Source organism: Eubalaena glacialis, chromosome 4 (assembly GCF_028564815.1).
Source record: "Eubalaena glacialis isolate mEubGla1 chromosome 4, mEubGla1.1.hap2.+ XY, whole genome shotgun sequence".
NCBI lineage: Eukaryota > Metazoa > Chordata > Mammalia > Artiodactyla > Balaenidae > Eubalaena > Eubalaena glacialis.
The window spans coordinates 63,723,416-63,747,627 of NC_083719.1; the positions used below are offsets into that span (position 1 = coordinate 63,723,416).

Below are 24,212 nucleotides of genomic sequence, written 5' to 3' on the forward strand. Positions count from 1 at the left end.
CCAAGCATCATTCTAAAATATATTTATTTACAATTATACAAGCAATACATAATTATATTCTTGTTGCCAAAGAAAATGTAAATTATAACAGATACAGATAACTGAATCCCCTTGCCCATCATCACTCCAACCCTAACCTGACTGCTTCCCAGAGGGAACCACTGTCACACTTTCATGTGTATCCTTTTAGGCCCTTTGCTGTGTTATTCCCCTCTCATTACGTCTCACAGATTGTTGCGTGTTCAACACATAAATCTATTTGCATCCTTTTTAACTACTATACAGAAATCCACAACCCAGACCAATCATAATTTAGTTTCTGTGACGCTAGTGGCAGACATTTATGTTGTTTCTGAGTTTTCACTCTTATAAACAATGTACAATGGATAGTTCCCATATTGTGCATATCTCTCTCTGCACGTGTAGAGCATTTAGGAGGACTGACATCCAGAAGATGAATACTGAGTCATAAAATTGGTTAAATTTTAACAGACACTGCCAAACTCTCCCCAGGGAGGGTTTCTGAAAACTCTAGGGTTGGGGGGAACAGGGAGAGCAGGAGAGAGGAACAGAGCCCCCTACACACCCATCTCGGAGCCAGGAAAGTCTCTGCTGCTCCCCCCTCGGGTCAGCATCTCCGTAAGCACTGCCCCCCATAATCAAGAGAAAAGGGGTGGAAACAGGGGGCCCTCTGAGTCCAGAAAACAAATCCACACCTAACCCCAGAGACAAAACTGCAGCTATGGAGGCCTGGACTTTGTTTTAGATGGCAAATACGGTTATTGGCCCACACTCCCTCCCACAGAATGCAGGGTCTGATAGAGAACTCTGTGCCCCCCTGAGAGGAGCAAGGCCCACTGACAGTTCTCTCCTGAACACAGAGATGCTGAAGTCTCTATTAAGAGGACTAAATGTCTAGACAGGCAGAGCTTTCTAGTCAGGCCACTCATCAGTGGGAAGATGTGCTTACAGCCTAAGTGAGCACCGAATCAGCTAACTCCCTCTTGAACTTGTGAACCTGGAATAGAGTGGTGACATATCATATGCAAATCCAACTACGCTCATGGCTGTTTTCTGTAAATCATTATTAAAAGCCCAGTGAAATTAGAGTTTACGTGTGTATTCTTCATCCCACACTATATATTATATCTATACCTAAGCGTCACAGCACAGGGTTTGCTCATTCCCTGACCCATTCATATCTACTATGTACAGGTACTGTTCTAGGTTATGGAGATTCAAGCAGCGAATAAAGCAGGTTAAAAAATCCATGCTAACAAGGAGCTAACTTTCTAGTGACATGCTGTACACACAAAGCCATGTGTGCTCTGCTTTATGGATATTTCGGGCATTTTCATGGTTTAATTTCAACTATCCATGATTTTGCCTTAGGTGGGACACAAGAACCTAATATCCTCCGAAAGACTGAATCCTACCAAACCTATACCCTCAAGATTCTGAGAGCCCCTAGTCACTTGTTCCCCAATCCTAGTTCTGAGAACCCGGCCAGGCAGACATTTCAGTTTCCGGCCCAGCATCCTTCCCATTTTACACTGGACCAGGAATTGGGGGCCCCAAGGAGCAAAGAACTGGGGTACCCACACACTCATTTTCTCCATCCCCACTTCTTCCCAATCACCAAAATGCTTGGTTTGGCTACCTAAAAAGAAGGGCTGATTTTTTTTTTTTTTTTTAACCTTTGAATGATTTACCATGTATTTCAAAAGGCCAGGAAGAGTAAGACATCATACTGTTGAACGTGTCACATTGAATTTATCCCTACATTGTTCTTGCCTAGTCAACCCAGTACATACGAGCTCACACAGCCCAGTATTTATTTGCAACTTAATCAGGAGCTCCGGTACCCTCAGCACAAAGTTTAGGCCATTCAAGTTTCCCCTTCACGGAGAAGGGGAGAATAACTGCATATGACATGCACAGGGCCACTGAGGTCTACCACAGGCCAGCGAAGCAAAGGACAGCGTGTGGTAGCTCCTGTTCATGTAAATAGAGAACACAGCCACGCTCATTTGCTGGCATTTTGTTTTGGCTGCAGAGTTGAGTAGTTGCTAAAGACCACAAGGCCCTCACAGCTGAAACGTGTACTAGCTGGCTCTTTACAGGAAAAGTTCGCCCAGCCCAGGACTAGGAAGTAGAGCAGAGGAGCTGCGCTGAACTGCCGCTGAAGCATGAATCAGCATCTCAAAGGCAAATGACAACTGGCGATGACTTACTCTACAGATCATAAGTCAAAGGAGCAGCAGAGACACGACTGGCGGAACTTGTGCTTTAAGAGAATTAAATCGTACACCTCCCATATGTCATTTTCAGAGCTGCAGCTTAAGGATTTTAAATTATCTGCCTGCAAAAAAAAAAAAAGCTTTGTGGAGGAGGTGGTGGAGGACATGTCTGTGAGTTCAATGCTTTTTTTTCTGTGGGTCAGAAGCCCTCATAGTAGAAAAAAACCTCACATCTGTTATACAAACGTGGCTAGTGGAACCAAAAATAAAACCCACACTGATGAAAGCCGGCATGTAGAGAGATAATTTTAGACTTAATTTTAAGACTGTGTAAACGGCCTCACTGAAATTTAAAAACCACACCCCCCAAATACCCAACCCCCCTTGTGATTAAGCTCAACCCTGCTTTAGAGGGCAGCACAATCCAGTCCCTTGGACAAACCTCCTTCCTCACCTCGGCTCCCAGTCTCCCATGAGGACGGGGAAAAAGCACTCCTGAGTTCTAACGTCACCCCAAAGGTCAACAGAAGGGACAGCTAAGCTGACACCACCGTCTCCAACAGTTGCTAACGGAATTCAGATTATTTTTAACTATGCAGCCTGCCGCTGGGGGCACCTTCTTTATACACTTTCCACCTGAGGCCCAGTTCTCTAAGGACAACTGTATGTTACTCACACCCACATCCCCTGCACCTGCCACAGTGCTTAGCACTTACATAGGCAGGAAAGAAAGGAGGGAGGGAGGAAGGGAGGAAGGAATCAATTACGTGACTTAAAAGATATTTTAAAACATGAACTCGGATTACAGTTTAACCAAGTAACACGATCACCCTTTGAAACTCTGTTATCAAGTATCAAGACTCAACTATTCACAATATTTATGTTTCCTGCTCCCAGCGATCTGAGGCTACTGGTGTGTATTGTGCTATTTGTTCCCTCTGGCCCCATTTTTATAACAGAGCTGTTTCCAACCATAAGCTCTTGTCTGTCCCATTTATCTGCAGAGAGCTTCGCGGTCCCGTCTATGGACAGTTGCTTAACGGGTGCTTTTGATGGTCACAGAGAAAAGGGTCAGGAAAACTTCAGTTCTCACATCTTATCACTGTGCCCCTCCTACAGTTGGATGGATCCTGAAACAGAGATCCTGTTAACATCCGACGCTCCCCCAAAGCTTCTGGGTAATGGATCCTCCAGACCGAGGACGATAACTATTGTTTCTTGTCTTCTGGCTCCTGGCAAGCTCAGTATTACTGGACTAGGATCAAACCTCTTTGTCTCTGGTTCAGACTCAAAAAGGCTCTCAGCAGGGTTTACATTAGTTCAAATCACTGCCTGTAGAACCAAACTATTTCCCACCATCACTCTCCCCGCATTCACTGAGAGCAGGAGGTTGGGGCCTGAGCCATGAGAGAAGCGAGGGATGGGAGGGCTGCGGGGACTGTTTTCTCCAGGTGGTGTTACACCTGGATGAACTTGAGACCTAAGATAAAACTGTTTGGAAACATGTGTCCCCAGAGTCACCCCAACTTAGAGAGGAGGGGACCCACAAGATTTAAGAGGTGGAACCTCACTGCCAGCGCAACCCAGGGAAACTCTGATCAGGCCACGGTGAGAATTTTCCCTCCGTGTTCTACAAAGAACTTGAAGTTCAATGGCCCAGGCCCACCTTTAACCTCAGAAACACACTCGCTGATACACTGGACACATATAAGGTACAACAGTACAAAGAATTCAGCTGCTGTTCAGAACGAGGACTTTTGAAAAGCATTCTATCTCAGCTGGATTAAAAAAAAAAATACTCCAGACTCAAATAACTGGGTCAGCAATTTTTTTTTTGGCGCTAATTCAACACTTGTTCTAACACAAAAGCATAAAATGCCAGCTGAGAATGGAGAGTTCTACTCCCTAGAACTTCAATGCACGATAGCAACACCCGATGCTGGGTCTCAGGTACACAGTTCTCCTAACATTCAACCAGTAAAGACCAAGATCAAAACAAGAGCCAGACTTTCCAGCTTCAGCATGAATACCTGTCATTCTATGCGGCGACAAACTACATGGTGTTTGGGATCAAACTGGAATATTTTTCATTGCTGCTGTTTGTTTACTTTGAAAAGATGGTCACACCAAACACAACTTGAAGGCAGGTTCTATTTCACATGCAACGCCAACGAATAAATAAATACTGGATCTGTGGTTGCTCCTATTTTCTATTTCAGACTAGCCATCATCCCTAGAGCCCAGCTTCTGGCTTTACAAAGGGAAGGAGGCAAGTGGGGAAGATAAGCTAAGAAAGCCACTGAGGGCCCGAGGTGGTACTAGTTCCAGAGGAAATACTTCTCCCTCACCACCAAGTCCAGAAGAAAGATCAGGAATCAAGAGGAAGGATAAGTTTGCTAAGGCTTCTTCTGCTACTTCTGTGAACATCTGAGCAACAGCCAAACCCAGTCGTACAGGCCGGAGAGGCACCCCTGGCTGGGGACCAGCAGTCCTGGGTCCTCGTCCCAGCTCTACCTGGTGTCACGGCCTTGGACAAGCCACCTCACTGCCCTGCGCCACATCCTCTCATCTGTCAAAAGAGGGGGTTGGTTAGGATTATAATTTAAGATTCTTCCACTTTAAAATAATGTTTTATCCAAATTATACTCTAAAAAGAGAGCAATATTTTCTCTGCATGACACTTAACACCGCATAGTATCTGCTGTCTCTTCACTGGGCAGAACACTTATGAATAGGAGCTGCATCCTTTTTTCCATTTCTTATCTGTTTCACTAGATCCTTTAACTAGTAACTTTGTTTCATGTATTTTTTTTTTTTACCCCCTGTGACTGGCACGGGAATGGGAATGGGAGGGCTTTCCCAAAACCAATACTTATTCTAATGTTTTCATATTCCTAATACCGTAGGTTAAAAAAAGTAGAGTAGCTCATTACCAAATTTCAGCATCTTTAACATGCTGGATCAAAGCTCTGTCAACTCTAGGAGCCACCGAAGTATGGTTAAATGTCACTGTGAACTGACCACAGGGTGTACTCAGGAGAGCATTTTGAAATCTAAGTCGTCTCTAAGGAAAGTAGCTTCTGTGTTCATCTATAGTTGCTACACTGTGGGAACGCCAGAATTTGAAAATGGAGTATCATCTGGGAGACAGACAAGTACAAACAGCATCCTCATGGGGTCACCCATGGGATTAGTCATCTGCAGAAAGAAGTCTGAGGGAAAGTGAATGTGTGAAGCTAGGGACACGGTGACAATCCAAGTCTAAATAAGACAACTGGAACAGGACATCAAGGAGCCTGGTGGGGTCGAATCAGGACTGCCTCAATGCAGAGCAGAAACCCAACCCTTTTATGACCTGCGTGGGGAAAGTATGTGGTCAGCACTGGACCTAGAAAAAAGGGGGAGAATGGATCTGTCCCCAGCACTGTCCTGAGAAAAGTGTGCCTCAACCAGCAGATAAACATTAGGAATAACCAAAGTCGGAAATGAAAGCACGGCCGAGGGAAAGCAGGCAAAGGAGAAGGGCTCAGGCCAGGAAATGACCACTACACTCGGCGGGGATGGATAACCAGATGTGGATATGGCCTCGGAACGAGCCTGGCTATAAACAGTCCTCCTTTATTTCATTTTCATCCATCTACTTCCACATAATCTTATGTTAATACAGCTAATATACATGAATTTCCCATTACCACATCTCCTTCTCCTTCTTTTTTTTTTTTTTTTTTTTTAAGATTTTTATTGATTGATTGATTGCTATGTTGGGTCTTCGTTTCTGTGCTAGGGCTTTCTCTAGTTGTGGCAAGCAGGGGCCACTCTTCATCGCGGTGCGCGGGCCTCTCACTATCGTGGCCTCTCTTGTTGCGGAGCACAGGCTCCAGACACGCAGGCTCAGCAGTTGTGGCTCTCGGGCCTAGTTGCTCCGCGGCATGTGGGATCTTCCCAGACCAGGGCTCGAACCCGTGTCCCCTGCATTAGCAGGCAGATTCTCAACCACTGCGCCACCAGGGAAGCCCCCTTCTCCTTCTAATGAACGGTGAAAATGACTGAGAAATACAGACCAAAGCTAATTTATATATCACCTCTAGGGAATGTGTTGAGAGAGACTGGGTTTTCTGAATAAATAGAGAAAAGTCCTTTAAGCCCATCCTGCTACCTCTGTTCCAGGGGCCTAAATCCACAGTTGGCAGCCTCAACATCCATCCCTGTTCCCCTTCCCTGGCAAATTTTGGACTTCATGATAACTGTAGAAATCGCAGGTAGAATACCTACTTAAGATTTTTTTAAAGGGGTGGGGGGAGGTGATGACTGTAACTTGGGAATGTAACTGAAGGAGGGGCAGATTTAGATCCAATCAGCGTCCCACCTCCACTTAGTCCTGAAACTGAGTGGTCCATTGAGTCCAGTGGACCAAAGTGACCAGAACAATTTCTGAATAGTTACTTGGATAAAAATGCCAGATTCCAGCATGCCAAGGGTAGAGGAGTTACGGCAGAGACAGGCTTCTCGAGCCCCGGCCTGGGGCTGTGCGTGAAGATCTGCAGAGACCACCCGAGCACACTCAGCAACCTCCCTACTGCTCACCGTCAGGGGTGGGTAAGACGCCTGGTGTCCGTTCTGACATTTACAGCCTTTTCAGAAACTCGTGAATTCAAAGAGTTTACGCTATTTCAGGAGTTTCAAATCCAAATGCTATTCTTGGGGGGCAAGAAGTAAGGGTAAATGTATGGGACCTGATGTAAGTAAACATCCAGTGATGGGGCCTGTGGCGAGCTACAGCATGCCAGCCCCTTCTGCAGGCAGCCAAATGCACATTCAAAAAAGAAAAATCTGCTGGCCAAACAAGAGCCTGTAAGCCAACTTAACAATGCCTGAGCTAGGAGATTTCCAGGCACACCTGAAGTCTCTGGGTGTGGCACTGCCTAGTGGGGGAGGCTGGGGCATCAGGGGTTCTACCATCAAGAGCTGGTTTTCATTAAGTCCAGGGAGAGAATGGAATTCAGAAGCTGCTTTTAAGACACTGCGGAGACTGCAGCCCTCAGCCCCCCTCACCTCTGGGTCCTGTCAGATCTCGTCCAATCCTCCTTTGAAGCCCACTCTACCCTGCAACGTTATCATCCTGTGCTGAAAAGAACGGAAAAGCTCTTTTCATCCAATCATAGGAATGGTTCAATTTCCACATTCTTACTCACTCAGGGGAAAACTGACCCAAACCCACCAGCAGAAAATAGTGTATAAAGCAAACCATGTCTCCAAAAGAGATTCAGTAAGAGTACAAACAAAATGTTAACACCTTTTAAAACAACTGAAGGAACAAAAAAAGATTGCTATCAAAAACAAAGATCATAGTAGCTTCTCCTCTCAATACAAGGAATGATTCTTCAAGATTTAAATTTCAAGCAAAGAAACATACTAAAACACCACCACAAACACGTCTTCTGCGATGTGGAAGATATGTTTTGGTTCTGGAAGAAAAAAAAAAAAAACGCAAAGATTCAGGTACTACCTACCACCCATGTCAATGACTCAGAGCAGCCTGGGCACCATGGGGAACGCGGGATGGAGAAAATGGATTCTTCCACTCAGGAACCTTAAGGGCTCTTCTTCCCTCGGCCTGGCACACAGCTCGCAGGGAAGAAGCCCTGAGTACCACATAGATGCCCTGTCCTCCCTTTTCCAATGCAGGCTTAGTCTTAGGGGCTCCTATCCCACAGGAAACAAGAAGAGCCTTCCTTTCTCCTCCCTCCCCGAATGCCCGCGCAGCTCCCTAGGACGCCCAAACTCAAAGTGTCATCACTGGTCTCCACACAGAAGTTACACCTTGATTTAGTGGTGCTGGTCAGGAGGCTTAAATCTCTCGCCCATTTTGTGATTGCTGTTCTACATTCTAAAATGGATTTTTAATCCCCACAAGCATCAAATATCTCAAGACTGTTCCTGCGTGAATTACATGGTCACTGACAAGAATGACCTGCAATAAAATGGCTGGTATATTTTGAGATGGGAAAAATGCTCCAGGAGAAGACAGAAATCGCGTCCCATTCAACCAGCACAGCAGAGCCAAAGTTCTCACGGGAAAGAGGAGTTTCCCGAGAGAGAAGAGGCGGGACGAAGTCTGGCCCAGCAGCTCTTTGCAGTTCCCTCTCGCTCAAACTACAACACAGGCCGCATTGGGAAGCCAAGGCAAAAACTGAAAACAACTGAAAAGGCGCTGCCTTGTGTTCAAAATCCGCACACCAAAGGCCACGTGGCTCCGGACGGAGCCCTGGCCACCGCGCAGGAAGGCAAGGATGCCCGGTAGGAGGCAATTCCACTCTCCCATCTGGGCTGTTGCAAGGATATGTGCTTCCCCTCTTCCTGTCACACCCTCAACCATTTCCCCAGGCCAACGAGGAGGGAGGACTGCAGCAGAAGCCCAGTGTGCATCCCCCAAGGAACCTTTCAGCGCCGCCCTCAAGCACCGCCTGAGGGTGAGGCCAGCCTCTACTCTATAGGCCCAGAAACAAGCTGACTTGGTGACCAGCTGGCTGGCCCCCTGTGAGGCCTTAGACATGGGAAAGTGTTGGTTTCGCCCACAGGGGCCTCATTCCCTATGCAGGAAGCCCAGACAAACCATTTTCAAATAAGTACCTTCAGGGGACAGGCATAGAAACATTTACACGAGCCTCTGTGAGGCCTCACGGTTGCTCCTTCCCTCTCTCCCTCCCTTCCTCCTTCCCTCTGCTCTGACCCCAAGTCACACTGCACACACACCACTGCTGGGCTCAGCTCCCTAAGTATCTCGGCCTGTTTCTATGACAACAGCCTCCTACTCAAGAATCTATAATGGCTTCCCACTTGCCATGAGACCATGGCCAAATGCCTCACCTTAGCACTGAAATTCCTGCAAGTCATTCTACCTGCCCATGTCTCCTCCCTTTCTTTCTACACATGCCTTGTCCTTATTCTACCTACAGAGCCTAGTCACTAAGAACTCAGTCAGCCTGGATTCAAATCCCAACTCCACCACTTAGAGCTGGAGACCTTGGGCAAGGTACTTAAATGACTCAGTACCTCAGTTTCCTCATCTGTAGAGCAGGGATAATACTGCTCAGGTGAGTACAGTGATCATGAACTGAGATGATAATGTAAAATGCTTAGAATAAAACCTGGTACATGGTATCACCCAACAGATATTAGCAACTGAAATATTCATCATTATCACACAAGTCACTTCTTCCACGAAGCCTTCCCTAGCAACACCAGTCAACACCTTCTGTTTCCCTTCTTTCCTTTCTTTTTTTTAAATCTTCTGTTTCTTAAATGTTCTATGAACAGTCAGATACTGACTGGAGTTGTTAGGGACTGTTCCATGAGGCAGGTTACTTGGATGGTAATCAAATGTTAAAATTATTATGAAAGTCATATCCTAGAATAGGTCCTGTGGTTCCCAAATTATCTTTACCTCCAGTAACAATGTTTCTGATGGGTTCATCTCTAAGAGGTACTATACATTTGTAGTTTCAGATTGTGTTTCTGGGATCTAAAGCCTAATGCTACGGAGACTGAAAGCTTCTTTTTTTTTTTTTTTTTAAAGATGAAACTCCCTTATGGAGTTTTTTGTTTTTGTTTTTTTAATTTTTATTTATTTATTTATTTATGGCTGTGTTGGGTCTTCGTTTCTGTGCGAGGGCCTTCTCTAGTTGTGGCAAGCGGGGGCCACTCTTCATCGCGGTGCGCGGGCCTCTCACCATCGCGGCCTCTCTTGTTGCGGAGCAAAGGCTCCAGACGCGCAAGCTCAGTAATTGTGGCTCACAGGCCCAGCCGCTCCGCGGCATGTGGGATCTTCCCAGACCAGGGCTCGAACCCATGTCCCCTGCATTGGCAGGCAGACTCTCAACCACTGCGCCACCAGGGAAGCCCTGAAAGCTTCTTAAGAGCACCATGGACACAATGGCAGTTCCTATCACAGAGACACACTGGGGCCTTTTTTTTTTTTTTTAATTTTTCCTTCCTTCCTTCCTTCCTTCCTCTCTCCCTCCCTCCTTCCCTCCCTCCATCCTTCCTTCCTTCCTTCTTTATTTATGGCTATGTTGGGTCTTCGTTGCTGTGAGCAGGCTTTCTCTAGTTGCGGTGAGCCGGGGGCTACTCTTCGTTGTGGTGCGTGGGCTTCTCATTGTCGTAGAGCACGGGCTCTAGACGCACAGGCTTCAGTAGTTGTGGCACGCGGGCTCAGTAGTTGTGGCTCATGGGCTCTAGAGCGCAGGCTCAGTAGTTGTGGTGCACGGGCTTAGTTGCTCCGCGGCATGTGGGATCTTCCCAGACCAGGGCTCGAACCTGTGTCCCCTGCACTGGCAGGCGGATTCTTGACCACTGCGCCACCAGGGAAGCCCCACACTGGGTCCTTAAGCCAATGCTTGTTCATTTAAAAAGAGAACATTAAGTTACCTGAAGAGCTAAGGTAAGAAGTGGGAGATTAAACAGACCTTCAGAATAAGAGTTAAAATCTACCCTTTCAAGTATTCCTCCTCTCAAACTTCTTATCACAAACATTTAAGATTAAACCAAGTTAAGAAGAAGAGAAGAGTGGAAAACACCACCGAGATGGAGTAGGACCTGGTGTAGACGAACAAGGCAGCCTTAGCCCTTGGTCTCCCTGCCTCCAAACTTCCACAGCACTTCATGCATCCTCTCATAAGACACAACTTCTACCTGGTTTTAAGCCTCAGAAGACTTTATACCTGTCTCTGGGTTAGAAGCTCCTTTTCTCTCAAGTTTGAATCCTCCATGGTTCCCACTGCAGGGCCTTACTGAACAGAGATCCACTGTTTAAAGCAATCAGAGGAGAATCTAAATTTCACAAGTTTTCACATTAGTTCCAGTATATTCCAGATCATACCACCACAGTTATAAAAGCATTACCCAACAGAAAGCTTCAAAGGGACTACTTTAACTAACGGATAAGAATATAACAAGTGCTTCTAAAAACGTGGTTGTTCTGAAGCCCTTGAGTGCATTTAAAATAGTCCGCAGTTTCAGCAGAAGGTTGGGGAGAACAAACACTTCCTCAGGAGTTGCGCCTGGTGATGCCATCTCCATGCTTCCAGTAGGGCACTGCCCTGCCCTCGCCCCCTCCTCACTCTGCTGGCCCCAGGAAGATGCAGTGCTCAGCACTAAGGCTGTGGGGCAAATGGGGCCTGGCTGGCTAGCCTTTCTTCTCCTGCTTTCCCTCCGAGCAGAGCTGCCCCCAGAGAACACGCCTGCAGCTCTTCCCAGCAAACTGTGCCCCTGCAGAGGAAGTGCTCCCTGGCTCAGGTGGGGTCCCCAGATGGGTTAAGTCTGACTCATTTTGGGGTTCAGTAGTAGGAAGACCACTTCCTTGCAGATACGAGTCACAATGTCTTACATCAACTTCTGGGGGGATAAAGGTGATGTTTGGCATCTACCCGCTGACACTGTAGTCTTTTTTGTCAATTTGTTCAAAACCTCAGAGAGGAAGGACGGTGTTATTTATTGGGCTCCCTCAGAACCCCCAACACCTACCCCCATAATCAGGTCTACTATGAGGAAATTCCAGAAAAAGGCCCTATATGTGTCTCTATCAGCATCACGTACCAGGGATACCTTTGTAGACACTGCCCAGGAAATGGCTGGAAGGAAGTCCATCCCTCACCCCTGGAGACACCCACCCCACAAAGTGACATGTCCAGAAAAGTAAAACTTGCCCAATAGCCCACTCCTCATTATCTGTGGGATTATGTAGGCTTTACCATACTGGCCACATTAAGTGTTTATATATAACAGCTGCTACTAGAGATACTGGCAGACAGCCTTAGGACAAGGGAAGAGTACAAAAGTCTATAAGAAAAGACTACACATCTAATCAGGAACGGCCATCAACAAGGCTAAGATGGGACTTCCCTGGCGGTCCAGTGGCTAAGACTCCGTGCTTCCACTGGAGAGGCAGTGGGTTTGATCCCTGGTTAGGGAACCAGGATCAGGGAACCAAGATCCCGCATGCCATACGGCATGGCCAAAAAGGAAAAAAAAACAAACAAAAAAAACCCCAAAATGAGGCCAAGACAACACACACAATCTTCTCCACCAAAAGCATCAGATGGCATCTGTCCTTCTACTACAGATAGAGATGGTGAAGGGTTCGCCCACTTGGAAGCACTGAAGAGGCTTCAGGGAAGTTTAGGGAGAGCAGGTATAACCCTAAATCACCCTGGGGAGGGTGGGCCCCATCCTCTAAATGGAATGTTTCCCACACACCCTCATCAACCGTTCATCAGGAGTAGGAAGAGTTGAAGGGGCTGACTTACATGCTCCCTCATCTCGTTGGCCACGGTGTTGGACATCATGATGCAGCAGATGACGACGACCAGGATGAAGTAGAGCGCGTACATGAAGCGGGTGCTCCGGGACTGGCGGATCTTGGGGCAGCAGCCGCAGCAGTAGGAGCAGCCGGCATTCCCGCAGCAGCAGGCCAACTAGGAAAGGAACACAGAACATCCTCTCGGAGCCTCTCCTTCACAAACCTGCTTACCCCAGACCTCTGCAGGGGAGCTACCATTCTTCCAAGGCGTCCTGCCCATAGGACATGTGTGAACAGTTGAGTGCGTGAACAAAGTTTTCGCCAGAATTGGTCTGACGTTGTCTGTAATAAACATGATGGCTTGGGAGATGCCCAATACTTAAACAGAAAAGGCACACTTCACCTGAAGCACTGTGAGCACTCTTAGACAAAAAGCAATCAGGGAAGAGCAAGAGAAGAAGCCAAGAACTAGAAAAAGGACTAAGTGAAGTGGGAAGGACGGAATACCAAGAAGTTGGGCCCAAGAAAGGGGCCTGTCAAAATCCATGAGCCAAAGAATGAACTGCATGGGGGAGAGGAGGTAACTTGAAGCACAAAAGGCACAGGTGCCTCTTACACGTGTGTTGTTGACCACAGCTTCATGCCCCTAACGGTAGGCTTTACGCTAATGAGTGGGGCAGGATTGGGCTTTACTGGTCAATGCAACCAGACATAATTTTATTTGAGAATATTAAATGAAATAGGGGATTAAGTTTTCAGGTTTGGGTCTGGTGTTAATTTTTTTTTTCTTCTTAAAGAGTTTGTTTTTTTAGAGTAGTTTTAGGTTTACAATAAAACTGAGGGGAAGGCACAGAGATTTTCCATATGCCCCCTACTCCTACACATGTATAGCCTCCCCCATTATCAATATCAGTCACCAGAACGGTACATTTTGGGTTCACTCTCAGTGTCATATATTGAACAGGTTTAGATAAATGTATAATGACGTATATGCAACATTATGTATCAGAGTATTTTCACTGCCCTAAAAGGAAACTAGATCTTTCGTAAGCCTGGATTTGGGGCCTGGCTCTGCCACCTACCAGCTAGGAGCATTTTCAAGACTCAGACTCCTCATGTTTTAAAGTGAGGGTGCTAACAGCACGTAGTGTACTCGGTGGTCTCTCGGACAACCTAATCAGACACACCTGGTGTTAGGGAGGGATATCCGTTTAGCAAATAGGCAGTAATACAAAAGAGATTACCATAAACCACGAACAACAACCAAACCTACATGTAGTAACACTATATATAAAACCTAACAATGCAATCTCTTGATAATGATTTAGCAGGAAGTTCAGAGCTTTGCATGGCTTCAAAACAAGCATCAATTAGAAGGCTACACTATAAACATCACTTACAGTAAGAAGAGATCACAGGTGTAAGACCACAACAGGTTATAATCATAATGACGTTAGGACGGATCTTGGAAACATACGCATTTCCCGGGATATTTCATCTACTTCATGGAACCGCCATTGTTGGAGCCCTTTGTCATTCTGTACTATTTCATTACTTAAAATTTCTTAATGTACTCTCTCCATCTTGCATTCAGTTTTCTAAGCCATTTTTCTCAAGACTCTTCTTGCCTCAGAAGGCTGGGCTACTGCTTTGCAAGACAAGCTATTCTATCGGGCTGAGCTAACAGATCACACAAGTGGGATCTTAACACTGCTGCCTGGGTGGTGTTCTTATAGGCCACCTTCCTTTACAGTTCACTCATCCACATTCTCTGTCCCTGATTTTATTGATCCCTTTCCACTCCTATGCCCCAGTTTTTCTTTTCTCTCCCTCCCCCGCTCCCTCTTCTCCGCTCCCACTGGCTTAGCTGGCTTCTGGCCCAGACCCGCCTCCCTCCTCCTCTGCCTGCCAAATTCTTTCCAAACTGCCTCATTCATCGGTTGCTAACTCTTTAAGCTCTATGGTCTTAGATAACCAGTTTTACTGTATTTCAAATGTGATCAAATATTCATCCTATCTGGAAAAAGAAATATTTAGAAGCAGTTGATACATCCCATGAGAGAACTTACCCATAGCAGAATCAACATTTACACTTACTATCTCCACAGAGGGGAAAAATGAACACATACAGACATAATGCCAGCCTAATTGGTCATTTAAAGACAAACAGTGACAGAGGAATATGATCATGGAAAACGTGAAGAGAAAATCACATTGGTTTAATCCTACTCTGTCATTAAAGTCATGTGTCACTGTATGGATCTAATTTTTTAAACTCTCCTTATTTTTCACTTTCACCCTACATATAGTGCTATGATATTTATATGTGTGTATACATATATACAGACAAGTGTACATACATACACACATGCCTAGTATTAGAATCAAAGAGCACTTCTCTACTAGCCTAAAAGTTATTTATGAAAGCAAACTATGCCAATCACCAATACCATAGTACAAGTGCATTATCTTAAGCTAAACGCTGATATGGAAGTGGAAATTCAAAACAGCATCCACACAACCAATGTTATGTTAGCCGTGAGGAAAATCTCACAGCCCTGCTGACTTACTACTTCTTTCCGGAAGAGCATAATTTAGAATAAAATGTGTTTACCTTTTATTCCTTGCCACTTACAGCTTTATTACTGGGAGCATGTCACTCCCCTACTCTTCACCCTCAAAACTGGAGAAAGCGACTCCTGGCCAACCTAACTTCTGGGGCTGTCACAAGCTTGGAGAGAAGCACCTCTGTCTTGTTACCCCCAACTCCAGAGGACCTAAACATTTTACTGAACAAATCAAGGTATAAAAAACAAAGGTAGAATGTACAACACCAAGAGTGAACCCTAATGTAAACTATGGACTTTAAATAATAATGATGTGTCCATGTAGGTTCACTGGTTGTAAGAAATGTACCACTCTGGCGAGGGACGTGAATAATGCGGAAAGCTGTGCGTGTGTAGGGGCAGGGGGTATATGGGAAATCTCTGTACCTCTCTCTCAATTTTGCTGTGAACCTAAAATATCCCTTAAAAATAGTCTATCAAAAAACAAACAACAACATATGAACAAAACAGTGCCCATCAACGGCTCAATAAATGTTGAATGAATAATATATGATAAAGTCATAACAGCAACACTCCTCAAACAAAAGGGCTGGCAATCCCACTTCACAGGGCCAAGGGCACAAGTCATGTGCTGCACTCTGAATTTCTCACACCCACATTGTATCACAAAGAGTTCATTATTAAGGGCTTTAATTTGTAGATACTGCACACAATCTTTTTCCACAAGAAATCAGTATACATTCAAGAGGGACCCAAGACAATCTTTTGGGAGGACGATGCTTGCAATTCTTCTAGAAGTTCATCCTGCAGGTATATTTACACAAGGGCACAGAGATTTAGGTATAAGGTTGTTCATTAAAAGCATAAAAACGGGGACTCCCCTGGTGGCGCAGTGGTTAAGAATCCGCCTGCCAATGCAGGGGACACGGGTTCGAGCCCTGGTCTGGGAAGATCTCACATGCCGCGGAGCAACTAAGCCTGTGTGCCACAACTACTGAGCCTGCGCTCTAGAGCCCACAAGCCACAACTACTGAGCCCATGTGCCACAACTACTGAAGCCTGCACGCCTAGAGCCCATGCTCCACAAGAGAAGCCACCTCAAAGAGAAGCCTCCGCACTGCAACGAAGAGTAGCCCCTGCTCGCCGCAACTAGAGAAAGCCTGCTCACAGCAATGAAGACTCAACGTAGCCAAAGATAAATAAAATTAAAAAAAAAAAAAAGCATAAAAAAGGTCTTATTCTCCAGCTACACAGGGGCGGAATAAATGAATTATGGACTATCCATACAATAGGACATAGTTTAAAAGAATAAGTCAGTGTTACGGGCTGAATGTGTCCCTGCCCCAGCCCCTCCAGTCATATGTTGGAAGTCCTAACCCCCTGTATCTCCAAACATGACTTTATTTAGACAGACGGTCCTTAAAGAGGTAGTTAAGATTCAATAAGGTCACTGGGGTGGACCCTAATCCAATATGACTAGTGTCCTTGTAAGAAGAAGAGATTAGGACACAGAGACACACAGAAAGAAGACCATGTGAAGACACAGGGAGAAGACAGCCATCTACAAGTTAAGGAGAGAAGCCTCCTTAATCTCGGACTTCTAGCTCCCAGATCTGTGAGAAATTAAATTTCTGTTGTTTACACTACCTGGTCTGTGGTACTTGGGTTATGACAGCTCCAGCAAACTAAGACAGCCAGTATGCCCGGATATTTTATACGTATGCATATCTGTACGTGGGGAATATGTGTGTGGACACAAAGACCGCTAACATCGATCACCTGGGCCTAGATGAGTGGGCCTAGATGTGGGGAGGAAACTAAGACAGCCATGTCCCACTGTTCTGCTCTCCTGTCTGGGTTTTTACCATGAGCATGTATTACTCTCATGATTAGAAAAAGAAAACGGACTATTTACGAAAAGTAACTAAGTTTCAAGATAACCATATAGAAGTATTTGCAATGTGGTATTGACTTGTGTGACTCCTTTCTTTCTGAAGAAACTTCCCCTCCCCCAAATATACTGAAAAAGAAAAATTTCAAAGAGCCGTTCACACCCTCTATCTAACTTCCTTCAAAATAGCAACAGCGTGGATAGCAAAGGCTTTACACACACACACACACACACACACACACACACACACACACACACCACCACAACCACAGTAAATAAATACACAGTCTCTCTCCTTGTCCTCCCCACTGGCCTTGGGCTGACAGTTCTTCTAAGGACTGATGCCAGGCACGTGAGGAAGTGATCACAGAAGCGAAACATGAGCTAGGGCTGGTAGTAACTTCCGGGTTCTTTTGTTAAACTAAAAAGCACAATTCCTTTATTACCTAGAATTCCCTGCTGACAACACCACCAATTGGAAATAGCAAAGAATCAGGAAGAAAGCCAAAGAGATGTCATAGAATCAGCACAAACACATGGCCATGTATCTTGTGAGAGTTCCCCTCTTCCCCCCTCAGGGCTTTTTTCCACAGTTCCAACAGGCTTGCTTAAGCCCACTGGTGGGAAGAGTACAGGTCTGAGAACCAGAAGGCCTGGATTCTAACTCTGTGCAGCTCTGGGTCTTGGTTTTCCTCACTTGCACATTGAAAGAGCCTAGGCAGATGACAGATGGCAGGTAAACAGGTTTCATCTGACACTCAACTCATTGGCAGTGGCGGTCTTGAGGTAGGTTCTAAGGCTGAATGTCTCAATCCACAGGGAGAATGCAAGGACTAATGGGCACCATGTGCATGGTGGCACCCATGCTACAGTCTGGTCATCCCCGTAAGAGGTGATCTGATTGATCCCTGCCATCCACAAATTCTTAGATGTTGAAAAATGACCTGCAAGAGGCAAGCACACTGGGTTAAACCCAAAGCAAGAAGAAAGAGAGAAAAATCGATCAGAAAGAGAAGAATTAAAAAGTGGAGCAGTCAAAAGCTCTTCAAGCAGGCACGGGTTCTATGAGCATCACTCCACTGCTTCCTGGGCTACATTCTGCGATGTTCAGCTCCCGCGGCAGTGAGATAACTCACATTCATCATAATGGCTCAGGCACCCCATTAACTCGGGTTCCCTTCGTTCCACTTAGGAAGGCAAACAAGTTGCATAGGACACTTCTGTCGCAAGAATCACCCCAAACACGGATCACATTTTTTTCAGTTCCAATGCTTTAGTTTGGGGGAGTGTAAATCCCTCAGCAAAGTGGAAAACATTCATTCATTCAGACTTATTCCTTGAGAGCTCTGGACAGCCTAGTTGGCTTTAGCACGTCAAAACTAAGTTCAAACTGCAAAAGGAAAGATTGCTTCAAATCTGACACGGACCTTCATTCAGTCCCTTTTCCTGACTTGGAAATGCAGGAGCCCTAGCAGAACTGAGGAAAGACCTAAGAGATTGTTAACTACAATAATTACAATATTGTCCCTTAATAAATGGTGAGGAGGCAGGGCAGCAGTAAGGAAGTTCCTAAAAAACTGAAGTTGTTGAAGCTGCTGGAAGCAGAACCCAGGTGTTCCTGTGCGAGCTGGCAGGCGGGGGGGGGGGGGGGGGAGCGGGGGGGGCGGAGTTTAATACCAAGGAAACAGAAGAAAAACACACAAGACATAAAACCAGGTTCAGAACATTTTATTAAAGTGAACGGTGCTCTCTATCTTTTAATATCCATTTCCACATCTTTCGGTAACACACAATACTACTCATGCCATGTCACAGCCCACTTTCCTTCCTTCTCCTTTGAGGTTTTAGGATTATCTATGAATCACCAGCGGTCAGCAGAGAGGTAAGGAACAATTGATTCTACTTTGATAGCAGTATTTATTTAAATTCTGGACTACATAACCAATATTTTGCAGCTCATTCTCCTCACTAGATGCTCAGAAACAGCTTCCCACTGAGCTTATACAGACCTTTTTCTCCGCTACAGTCAGGAGGCAGAGTGGTAAATAGCAACTCTTGCCACCGTGGTGCCACGTGCTGCCCTTTACCGGTAGCTATACGAGAGAATGATGCGACTTGAAAGCTAGGAGAATAAGAACACACAATTCCTCTGCTCAATAAAGGCGTATCTTACTGCACAAGAAATACAGGTGGCAGGTAGTCGCTAATTCACAAAAGGATTGTGTTTTAGAAACCTCAACACGTATTATACATGTGTTAGTAAGTTGGTTTGTTTGGAGCTTACAGTGGATTTCTCCCACACAAAAGAATATAGGGCAACCTAGTAAAGCTTACTTAATCCATAATAATATTAGCTAACCACAGCTAACACTTATTAATCCCTTGCTCTTTGCAAGGTACTACAACTTTTTTTATCATTAGCTGTTATATCAACCCCACCTGACAGAGCTGGTGAGTGGCAGAGCCAGGATTTGAATCTGTAGGCTCTTTGCCACTCTGCTCTAGTCACTGCTGGTCTATACAGAGGGTGCACTGGACAGACAACACTGGCCTGAAACCTTGGTTTCCTACAGAAGGGAAATTGGCTGTGTGGGAAGGAAGCAGCAAGTGAGGAAGCAGTTTTTCTCTCCTGCCCTCAGGGGTACAGTAAGCATTCAACAGATATCTGAAGAAGGCATCTCCCTCTGTGTGCCCCCTCCTCTCTCCTGGCAACCTCTGGCTTCAGTGGATCTGGATGACCTCTATTAGAGCCCTGCCAGAGCAGCTCAACCACTCCCATTACCAAGCTCCCCACCTCACCCCCAAGTCCTATCCCACTTTAAAAGCCCTACTCCTAATCCTATGGAAATAACCAGGCCATTCATTCACTCAACTAATGGTTATTATACTACATACCTACTTGTGCAATGTTAATTCCTGGGAATGCAGCAATAAACAACAGACCTTGTTTCTACCCGTGAAATGACTCTATGGGGCATTCCCCCAAACCCTCTGCTTTAGCTCCTCTCTGAAGTACCTAGATAACAGTATCTAATACACATTCCTGAGTTGCTTTGCAGATGTGAAAACCTCCACCAAATGAAAGACGTTAACTATCTGATGACCATGAGCACATAGCCCCCAGATCTACTGGTGCCTAAGGACTGGTAGTGTTAATCCCTGTGACACTGCCCTGTTACCTCACCATCAGCCAATCAGAGAACTGTGCACAAGCTGACTACATACTCTGTGACCCCCTTCCCTCACCTGGCCTTAAAAATGCTTTGCTGAAACCCTTCGGGGAGTTCGGGGTTTTGGAGGGGGCACGAGCCACCCGTCTCCTTGCGTGGCCCTGCAACAAACCTTTCTCTGCTCCAAACTCTGATGTTTTGGTTTGTTTGTCCTCACTGTGTGTCGGGCACACGAACTTGCGTTAACATAACGTGTTGTTTAGAAGAAAGGAACCTGGATGCTCCTTTCTGTACTGGAAGGAGTATTGATCACTGACATAATGGTGCATTCATATTATTGAATCCAATGCACCCATTGAAATGATTATACAGGAAAAGTTACCGCCATGGAAAGATGTCCACACTGCATTAACTGAAAATAGTTAATAACACAACAGTATAGAGCATGATAGCATTTGGGGTAAAATTATAACAAGACATAGATCTGCAATAACAACAACAAAAAACAATCTAAAAGGATATACCAGTATGTCAATGGTAGATAACAGAATTGTAGGATTATGAGTGACTATGCTTTTCTGTATTTTCTGAACTCTTTGTAACCAGCACATATCTTGTAATTAGAAAAAAAACACTTCAAGTTTCTCTTTTGGAAGAAAACAAAACGACATTTCTCTTCTACCTTACAGGTGGTAAGCACTCAAGTATTTGCTAAACGAATCAGCCAGCGAGTAAATGAGATCTACTTCTGCTATGTGATTGGTAGAAAACAGCCAGAGTGAACTATCACTGTAACTGAGGCATAAAACTAGAAAATTCCACTGTGCTGTATTTTTAAGTATGGTTAAGACGGTGAATTTTGTTTTTACCTCAATTTAAAAATTCTTTAACCCTTATAATGTTTTTTAGAGTTTAATTGCTATAAATAAACCTCTACTTGGTAGAATTTGAAGCAAATGAAAATGAAATAGGAAAAATTAAATGGCTACCTAAGAGTGCAAGTTGAACAAGAAGCTGTGTATTTGCCTGGCCCAGAAATTGGCTCTTGTGTTTCCTTCATTTCAGGTTCTTAAGTTTTTCTCTTTTGAGTTCAGAGAATCCCTTAAAGCTCCAAGGTTTTCACAATCTTTTCCATAACTGTCGCGACACGATTCTGGAGGATTGTCGGAAAGGAGTTTGGGACAGGAGGTTTCTCACACAGGTTTCCACATTCTAGAACGTGCTGGTTTCAACAGCATTTCCATGAAAAGCATTGTCAAGGGTCAGTGTCCTTCCTTCATGAGCACTGAGTACCCACAGCCACTGGGACCGAATCTGAAACGGGCAAAGGACAGGTCATCAACACCCACCAAGCCAGCACTGGCTTTTGGGTTACAACGAATCTGGACACAACCGTTCCCCTTGTTGGGAGCTTCTTTCTCACGAGGTTAGGGTTACTTACAGCACCAAAAGAATGCTGATCGAGTTCTCTGTTCTCAGACAGCAGTTGGATTCTTTGAGTCATTCCCTCACACCACCCTCCGCTTATGCATCTTCTAAAAAATACCACACTCGATATACTTTAGTAAGTTGGTGGAGAGAATCTATAAGGTTTAAGGTTAAAAGGTAAACTAACTCCGCTTTCTGGCAGTTCAACAGAAAACAAACACTCGTGGGAGACAGATCATTTACAGCAAAGTTTGTCAAACTCAGCACCCTTGGGAGCCCCATAATTCTTGGGGGGATGCTGTCCTGTGCACTGTAGCATGTTTAGCAGCATCCTTGGCCTCTCCCCACTACATACCAGTAGCAACCCCCCCTCTTCTCCCTCACAAGTGGAGACGATCAGAAATGTCTCAGACAAATGCCCTCCCCCCTTCTCGATGGAGCCAGGCTGCCTGGGTTCACACCCAAGCTCCAATGCAGCCTGGTTAAGCGCCCTTGAGCCAATTCTTTTTTTTTTAAATTAATTAATTAATTTTTTATTATTTATTTTATTTATTTTTGGCTGTGTTGGCTCTTCGTTTTCTATGCGAGGGCTTCCTCTAGTTGCGGCGAACGGGGCCCACTCTTCATCGCGGTGCGCGGGCCTCTCACTGTCGCGGCCTCTCTTGTGGCGGAGCACAGGCTCCAGACGCGCAGGCTCAGTAGCTGTGGCGCACGGGCCTAGTTGCTCCGCGGCATGTGGGATCTTCCCAGACCAGGGCTCGAACCCGTGTCCCCTGCATTGGCAGGCAGACTCTCAACCACTGCGCCACCAGGGAAGCTTGGGCCAATTCTTTACCTCTCCAGGTTTCAATTATCTCATTGTTAAATGGGAATAAAAATACCTACTTCACAGGGTTGTTGTGAGGATTAAACGAGTCAGTTCAGGAAAAGCTCTCAGCACAGAGCCTAGTACAGGGTACCCACCCACTTTCCCAAGAAAGCCACCTGTACTTATCATCTACATCATCAATAGTCATGTCCCTCCTTCCCAGAGAGGCCCCCCTCCTCAGTCCATCAGGTAGATATGGAAAGAGGTAAAGATGGGAGGGGGATGGGATCAAATCATTACTACCTCACTTATAACAATGTTTTCATTTTTCTGCCCTAATGTGAATGATAAATGCATCTGTTGAAGGAAAATACTTTCAGAAATAAAACTTCTGAGATCTAAACCCAGGAAAGCATCCTAGCAACTTGGGGAAAAGTCGTCATGTGTGTGGAAGCACTTCCCACGTGCCCTCTTTATTTCCACTGAGGAACAAGCAAGGCAATCAGAACATTCATTTGCACCCACTGAAGCCACAAATACCTGCAGCAGAACAGTTCCGAGAAAGATGAGTTAAGCAAGTTCTAGAAAAAAAATGGTGTAGGAAAACAAAACCTTGAAATTCAAAATGGAAAAGTGTAGGATGATGGGAAGAAAAGTGCTCATTAGGTTTAAACCATTTTTAAAAGTCAGTTTTAAGGCTTCTCATCAAAATGAGAGAGGGGGAAAAATCCTGCTTCTTCCACTTCATAATAGCTTATCAACAAGCAGTTAATGAAACACAAAGCCCAAAATTTGCCTGATTGTGTTGTGGAGATTATGCCGCAATGAAGAAATCTGCCAAGCCCTTTCTAAGAGGTGCTTTACGCCAGCCCAGTCCCCAGACGCTGCCAAGCCTGGTGATGGAGGCCACAGAGCCAACTAGATCCAAGTGTGCTCTGGGAAGGAGAACAGAAATGGGCTCATTTCACAGACAGTTCCAGCAGGCATGACCTCAGAGCTCAGGTGGGCCAGCAGTTTCAAGGGGTTAGCAGTGCACTCCTTTCCCTACCAAGTGAAATCCCATGTGCAACTCCAATGTATAAAACATATGGATGCACTAAAACACTACAAATGTTCTTACATATACATACAACACATATTTATCAAATGCTTACTAGTGACCAGGCACTGTTCTAGGAGCTAGTAGTACAGTCGCTGCCCTCATGAAGCTTACATTCTAGTCGATTTATATCAAACTCAGCATCCCCCAAATTCCACCCAAACTGGGACATGTCGCAGCACCTAGGTTGAAAACCTCTGATCCAGTCCAGTCCCCTCATTTTCCTGATATGAAATCGGAGGCCCAGAAAGGTTAGGTTATTTGACTGAAGGACAAATCTAGGGATGGGCATCAGTGGACCAGCAAAAAACACACCATTTGAGACAATTCAGCAGTCTGGAGGCAGGACGAGCTAAAAACTCAGCCTGTGGGTCCCACACTTCTGCATCCATAGCGCAATCAACTCACAGACACGCAAACCCACTAAAACATGGCACCATAAGTAGTTTAAACAACGCTCTGTCGACTCTAGGAAGAAGGCAGTAAGTGTCTAAGTGTCTAGTACAGTTTGAAAGGTTTCCATCACAACACAAAGTGATGGCATTTTATGGCTCACGATGAGTCAGCCACAGAACTGAGCTCTCTGGAAGCTACGGGCTATGGCTGCTAAGTGGCCAAGCCCCTGAGGTGCCTCCCTCCCTACGTCTGAGAAGCAGGCAAGTCCCTCCCCGCATCCCTCACACAACCGCAGGGTCAACTGCTGGTCACTCTC

At 45.4% G+C, this 24,212-nt stretch overlaps 1 protein-coding gene across 3 annotated transcripts in view; it reads right to left on the reverse strand.

Annotated features, from left to right (window-relative positions):
• The window catches only part of SERINC5 (serine incorporator 5), a 192,749-nt gene that overhangs the window by 36,204 nt on the left and 132,333 nt on the right, over positions 1-24,212 (reverse strand). For all 3 annotated transcript variants that reach the window (XM_061189400.1, XM_061189401.1, XM_061189399.1), the window contains one exon: positions 12,545-12,712. In XM_061189400.1, the coding sequence (XP_061045383.1) occupies positions 12,545-12,628 (84 nt within the window). In that variant the 5' untranslated portion in view covers positions 12,629-12,712. The remainder of the gene's footprint in view (positions 1-12,544; positions 12,713-24,212) is intronic.